Here is a 7,161-nt window from a genome sequence, read left to right as displayed (position 1 = left end):
TGATTCTGAGCTGAGCCCTCTGCTAGGCCTGGTGAGGGAGCCCAACCAACCACCTAGCATCAGTGTTTCCGCCAGAGCCTGGGGGAATTTGTGGAGGCCCAAGACATACCCCTCAGGACTGGGAAGTTACATCACTCCAGGGGTACAGGCACCTGACACTTCCATTTTCACCGTCACAGTGCTGTGGTGAGAAAAGAGGCCTTGACTCCCGGGCCTGCCATGACCTTCTGGGTGAGCTTGGCAAGTTCCCCAGCTGGGCCTGTTTGCCCACCTACATAGTGGAGGCTTTGCCTGGACCAGTGGTTCTCAGTATGGGGTCCGCGGACCACCACCACCACCAGCATGTGGCACCTGGTTAGAAATGCAAATCCTTTGTCCCTCTCCCCCATCCCAGACCTACTGATCAGAATCTCTAGGAGTAGGGCCCAGCACTGTTTTATTGAGTCCTCATTATGGTTCGAATGCATCCTTAAGTTTGATACCCACTGGCCTAAATGGTCTCTGAGGTCCCTTCCTCCTCAAAAATCCAATCATCTAGGTGAAATCTGGGTTACAGAGACCACAGCATGCTGGTAGGGGGTGGGATATCACAGCAGAGTACCATGTAGCCTAGGGGTGGCTGGTGGGTTTGAGAAGAGGCAGGAGCAGTGGGATGTGGAAGGGAGGAGGGTGACCCCACTTCCCTTCCCCCGTGCCAGGGGCTCTCCAGCTTTCCTGTGAGCACAGGTGGGAGGACGGTCTATCCTCTCTGGCCCTCCTCCCACAGTGCCTGCCAGTGTTCACAGGAATGTCCTTTTCTCTCCTGCTCTGCCCCTGGAGAACCATTTTGAAAATGAGAGCTGGTGAGACCTCTAGTGGCCAGGGGACACCAGGAGCCTAGGACCTGCACCTGATGTCGTGGGATTATGTGAAACAAGGTTTAAATCTGGCCATCTTAGGGAGGACACCTGGACTCCACATCTGCTCTAACCTCACAGCAGAGTCTGAAATCATAGGCAGATGCTCCACACAAGCCACACCTTCAGGGAGGAGTTAGGAGACTAGACACAGAGCTTCCTGGCCCATATGGCCCCATTGGGGAAGGCTGCGAATTATCCCAAGAGGAATTCTTGCAGCCCAGCTGCCTGTACCTCAGCCAGCTTAAGGTGGTTTACCCAATGCTCAGTCTTTATGAAAACAACCCCCTCATGTCAGTTTTCCTGTCAAGGCCACCAGGAGGTATGTGGAATCTAGCTCACACAGGATCCGGTTCTTTCCATCAGCCCTGGACAATGAGAACTGATGTCTGGCACCAGGTTCAGCTCTGGGCAGTGAGGTTAAGTAACTTGCCTGAGGTCACCACCAAGTTGGTGGTGGGTCTGCAGCTGGCGCAGAGGCTCCCAGACCCCCAAAAGTCACAGGCGCCCCACCCTACACCATACCTTACCTGTGAATAATACCACTTAAACCCCGAAAAGTTTTGCCCTAGATTAGGCTGCATTCTTCTCGCACCTGGCTCTTTTGTAAACCCTGAAATTGTCTACAGACAAAGAGGAGAGCCCAAGGCTTAGGATAAGAAACCACCATGCAGGAGGTTTGAACAAGGTGTGCCCAAGCTTCTATAGCCTCCCAGATTAGTGCCAAACACAGACAGATCTCAACAGCCCGGGGGCTGGGATGGGACCAGGCACTTTGGGCCAAAGCATATAGATGAACTGGAGGGAAAGCATATGGTTGCCTGGAGAGAGTGGGTGTGAGATTAAAGTGCAATCCAGTATCAGCAGAAGTCGCTGCACTATCCGAGGACTAAGGTCAGAACCCTGACTTCTGGCGAAGTGTCTTCCCAGTATGTGAGATAAACCCCTAATAGAGTGGGAGTTTCATGACTCTGAACTCGGATATAAAAGGAGTTTAGGGGAGTGGGACTTTCCAGACACTGTTTTTTCCACATCCCTTTAATCCAGGTGAGTAACCATACCTGTCTAAGGTGGGGCAGCAGTTGAGGGTAGATCTAGCATGGGACCTATTTCTGGGGTTTGACTCCATGGCAGTAGGGAGCCTCGGCTGGTTCTGAAGGAAAGGGGAGCAGAAGGTTAGGAATGGCTCCTGGTGTTCCCTGCGGAACTGACCGCCAGTCTCTGCATTGCAGGCAGGACAAGCTGAAAATCCACATGCGGAAGCACACGGGGGAGCGGCCCTACCTGTGCATCCACTGCAACGCCAAGTTTGTGCACAACTACGACCTCAAGAACCACATGCGCATCCACACGGGAGTGCGGCCCTACCAGTGCGAGTTCTGCTACAAGAGCTTCACGCGCTCCGACCACCTGCACCGCCACATCAAGCGCCAGAGCTGCCGCATGGCGCGGCCCCGACGCGGCCGCAAGCCCGCTGCGTGGAGGGCCGCCAGCCTGCTCTTCGGACCGGGTGGCCCGGCCCCCGACAAGGCGGCCTTCGTGATGCCTCCGGCTCTGGGCGAAGTGGGCGGCCACCTGGGCGGCGCAGCCGTGTGCCTCCCGGGCCCCAGCCCCGCCAAACACTTCCTGGCAGCGCCCAAGGGCGCCCTGAGCCTGCAGGAGCTGGAGCGGCAGTTCGAGGAGACGCAGATGAAGCTGTTCGGGCGCGCGCAGCTGGAGGCTGAGAGGAACGCGGGGGGCCTCCTGGCCTTCGCGCTGGCCGAGAACGTGGCAGCCGGGCGGCCCTACTTCCCGCTGCCCGACCCGTGGGCCGCGGGCCTGGCCGGCCTCCCTGGGCTCGCCGGCCTCAACCACGTGGCCTCCATGTCTGAAGCCAACAACTAGGCTGGTCACTGTCGACTCCAGCCCACCAGCCCTCCAGTCCTTCTCCCTCCAGGCCCGCTCTTCCCCACCCCATGGATCTGAACTTTTCATTTTAAAAACACAAAGGGAAAATGGAAAAAAAATAATAATACTATCAGTGATGGCATTTTCCCAGGCTCCTAAAGCAGCTGCCTCCTTTTGCTGTTCTGAGACGGGCATCTCTTCCCAAAAGACCAGGAGCCCGGGCCTCCCTCCCTGGCTGTCTCTCTGGCTCTCATGTAGAAATTTGCACCGGCCCAAGCCACACAGAACTGGATGCCCAGGGGCACTTAGGAGCTGGGTGAGTTACGAGGGGTCAGGGGGTGGTTGGTCTGGGGCCCAGCCACGTGGAGCAGGAGGAGGTAGGGGCTGGGCATGCACCTTGGTTAAGCCCCACCCCCTGTGGCAGAGTCTCTGCCAACACTCCTCTGAGGGCTCATTTTCCAGTCTCCAGTGGCCCCGGGGTCTTTTTGAGAACTACCCACCTGCCACATAGAAAGAAATGCTCTGTTGGCAGGGAGGCCCCCTGGAACCAGTCAGGAATCAGGCTCTGGGAGGCCAGGGCCGTTTTTCCCCTTACCTGTCCTGTGATCTTGACAGGTCAGCCCTCTGTAGCTCAGTGTCACCCGGCTATAGAAGGGGCTGGTAACTTAGGTTTCCTCCCTCCACCTCTAAACACATACACACCTATCCCCCCAGAGAATCCCAGAGAAGGTAGGAGCTTTGTACTCCCCAAGTCCATGGGGAAACAGTTTATCTTTCTGGACTTAGTTTTATTACATCCAGCTCTATATTAGCATATTAGCATAGGTGAGAAATATGGCCAGACTAGACAGAGATCGGGGGTCAGGGGAGCTTCCGAACTTCACCAAAGCCCACAGGCAGGTCTGCGAACTCCGAATGCTACCTTACCTTCCCTGCAGGCCGCTGTTCGTGTCTGGACCCCTGGTGGCACTATTTAGTGTTTACCCCATCTCCAATGCCCCTTCCAAGGCTGTGCAGTGTCTTGGGGCTCTCAGGGCCAACATCGAAGAGATGGGGGCCACCTCTTAACACCTGGCAACTGTTTCCTCTCACCCTGATTCCTGAAAACAGACAAAATACATACCTGGTTTTCTAGGGTTTATCTGTTTGCTTTTTGAGTTGTGGGTTCCTCAGGGCCTTGGCATTGCTAGCGATGGTCCCGTTTGCTGTGTGAGAACACCCCTCAACCCCTTCCTCCTCCCTCTGGGGGTGAAGTGGGAGTGTTTGGCTCCCTTTTTTAACAAAAGGGCTCAGTGCAGAGAAATGGAGGCCTCTGAGGTTTGAAGGGCTCTGTGAGTTAGAGCTGTCACATGTTCTCCTGGTTCTTGAGTTTTCAGCAGGTCCTGAAAAGGAAGGCTCTGCTGGCCCCGTGCCTTCCTGAGCTTCTCTCCCCTTCCCTCCCCTCTCTTTTCTTGCCTAGTTTGCTTTGGTTTCTTAGCAGCCCAGAGAGGAGGAGGGTTCATCCCCAGGGAGGGCCCAGGGCTGGAGTCCCCAATCTCTGTGCTGTGGGCACAAAGAGACTTCAGCTCTTCCCGTCGCCTTGGCTTTTTCCTGAGCAAACACACAACAAACAAAAAGGCCAGAGAAGAGCACAGACTCTGTCCCTCTCACAGCTCTCCGGAAGAGACCCCCTGATTCTTCGCACCACCGGATGCCACTCCAGCCAGCAGGATTGCTACACACGCCCTCTGTTCTCAGAAGTCATCTGCCTGGGCAGCCACCTCTCAGATTCCTGTAGCCGCCTCTCAGATTCCTGTCTTCGTTTCAGACACTTGCCCCAGAAGCATGCCCATGTCCACCAGCCAATGTGCCCGTGTCCCCCCCCATCAGCCAAGCGATTGGGGCCGAACCAGACTTTAAAAGAGAGAGAAAAAAAAAAAAAAAAAAAAGGAAACATGAATAAATTGGAATCCAGTGGTGTTGGGGCTTTTGTTTTTATTTTGTAAAGGTGATGACTTCTTATAAACTCAGTTTTTCAGATGACTGGTTAATTCTTTCTGTTTTTTCTTGGCTGCAGTTTGGAGTTGTACATTGTAAAATATCCAAAGATGTTGAGTACTGTATGATCAAGAACTTGAAGCAACTGGGTTGTCGGGGGAGGGGTGGTTGTGTTTTTGTTTTGCTTCAATTTTTTTTTTTTTTTTTTTTTGATGTTTCGATTTCCCTGTCTGTCTGTGGGAGAACTTTGGAATTTTTTCTATTTATAACTCTTTTTTTATGTGATTGCTGTATGTAAAATGACACTCAGCAAAGTTTGCCTTAGTGATTCAAGGGACAATCTTCCATAACTTCGGTCGCACGCCACATCCCGCCGAGAAAAACTCGCAGCTAATTTTCTGGCCTATTTATTAAACAGTATTAATTGACTTGATTAAATTATATTGAGAGTCGCACTTCTGTGAGATGTGACTTCTGAAAGTTCACAGGACAGCAACAAGCCAGTCTTAAGGTTTTTGACTGTTGGGTGTCATAAACTTAAAATAATGTCAAAGACACCTTTACAAAGAAAAACAAAACCTTTGACCCTTATTTAATATTTTCAAGGACAGTGTTTTGAGTAAAAGTGAGCTATGCTTGCTTAATTTGCCTGGTAAGATTGAATCCCCCTTCCAATTGCCGTTTCAGTTATCCAGGGGTGTTTCATGGTCGCGAGGGCAGAACTCAATTCTCAGTAGTCTCTTACATTCCAGCTTTGTAAGGCATGGTTGGATCTTAAGCTTTGCGGCATCGGTGGGCCCGAGTGTGAGGTGTGCGTGTATGTGCGTGTGTTCACACACGTGTGCAGCTGCACCCCAGGGTGTGTGAGCAAGGGAAGTCCTACCGGTTCCCCAGCCTGACATCCAGAGTGGGCTCCGGCTGTCCCTACTGCTCTCTGGGCCTTCTTCCTCTCACTTCCCGGCGCTGGCGTTGGGCTTCTCCTCCCTTCTTCACCTGAGCCTCTTTCCCAAAGAACATTAGATCCTAAAAGAACCTAAGGTAAAGGAATATACTTCTGTCATTGAATGGAGTCAGCGCTACTTACAACCCACAGCCCAGACTCTTGGTAACATTGTTCTTCCAATTGTATCTCTGGATAACCAAGGGTCAACCCGGAGCCTCTTTTCTATTTTTGATTCCTTTCTTGCCATAGTAGGCAACTTCTATGCAGCGTTTCTTGGTACAGAGAAAAGAACAGATCTGAGTTTCCAATCTGGACTCCTCCAAGCTGTGTGTCTTCAGTCTAATCACCCCTCCACTCTGGTCCTCACTTCCCTCACCTCTAGTAATAAAGGAAATGGAGTAATCAGAGCTTCTCGAAGTTCTCGAAGTTCTCCACCTAAACAGCCCTCAGCAGAGGGGGGCCAGCTGGTTGGCAAATTGGGGGCAGAACACTAAAGAAATAGCCCAAAGGAACCTATCTGTAGTGTAAACCTCTGAAGTCTCCTGCTTTGGCTTTGAAATTCATGTTTCTGCATTATATTACATAACATATACGCATCTGTCTTAATATAAAAATATTGTTTTGATCAACTTGCCAGTTAAGTGACTTGCCTTTTCCCCAGAATCTTCTAGTGAAGTCAAAGTGTTTCTTGGCCACCCTACAGCTTTGGGAGGCCCCCAGCCTGTGGCTGAGGGCTCAGGGTAAGCATAGCCCAGTGCAAGAAATGCAAGGCCAGCTGCTCGTCAAGATTCTGCTCAGCTCAGCCATTCTAGGATCATGTGGTCCTCATTCTGGGAGTCAGTGTCCACTGAGTGACATAGGTGGACACTGGAGAAGATGGAGAAGGGGTAGGGAACTGGGCCCAGTGGGCCCTGACCCTTGGGTGCTCCTGATCTCCTGTGAGTAAAATCTCCTTCTAGCCCTGGCCAGGTGGGAATTCTATGGAGCCTGGCCATGTGTGACCTGCCCCCTGGGGTTCCAAGGTGCTAAGGGAGCTCCTGATAGCAAAGGAGCCTTCAGTGGAGGGAAGAGGAGTGAAGGAAGTAGAATGAGGCCTCCGAGGACAGGCCAAAGAAACACGCGCAGCTTACCTGGAGAAGAAGGCTTAAGGGACACATTCAAACAGGCCTTGGAACTTCTACAGGTGTGTTGGGGAGGGGAAGCTTTCTCCAAAAATTTAGCCAACCCGAGTCAATAGGAGAGAGATTCCAGGAGGCAACTGGGTGCCCAAAAAAAGGAGAGAACTGGCCGGGCGCGGTGGCTCAAGCCTGTAATCCCAGCACTTTGGGAGGCCGAGGCGGGTGAATCACGAGGTCAGGAGATCGAGACTATCCTGGCTAACATGGTGAAACCCTGTCTCTACTAAAAATACAAAAAACTAGCCGGGCGTGGTGGCGGGCGCCTGTAGTCTCAGCTACT

The 7,161-nt window shown here is 52.4% G+C and overlaps 1 protein-coding gene across 3 annotated transcripts in view; it reads left to right on the top strand.

Moving 5' to 3' along the window:
• The window catches only part of ZBTB7C (zinc finger and BTB domain containing 7C), a 139,840-nt gene extending 134,436 nt beyond the window's left edge, over positions 1–5,404 (top strand). For all 3 annotated transcript variants that reach the window (XM_011968988.1, XM_011968990.1, XM_011968989.1), the window contains one exon: positions 2,129–5,404. In XM_011968988.1, the coding sequence (XP_011824378.1) occupies positions 2,129–2,780 (652 nt within the window). In that variant the 3' untranslated portion in view covers positions 2,781–5,404. The remainder of the gene's footprint in view (positions 1–2,128) is intronic.
• Positions 5,405–7,161: the final 1,757 nt, after the last annotated feature.

Source organism: Mandrillus leucophaeus, unplaced genomic scaffold (genome assembly GCF_000951045.1).
Source record: "Mandrillus leucophaeus isolate KB7577 unplaced genomic scaffold, Mleu.le_1.0 Scaffold87, whole genome shotgun sequence".
Lineage (NCBI taxonomy): Eukaryota > Metazoa > Chordata > Mammalia > Primates > Cercopithecidae > Mandrillus > Mandrillus leucophaeus.
The sequence above is the reverse complement of the archived record's forward strand: the minus strand, read 5'-3'. Positions and strand labels throughout refer to the sequence as shown.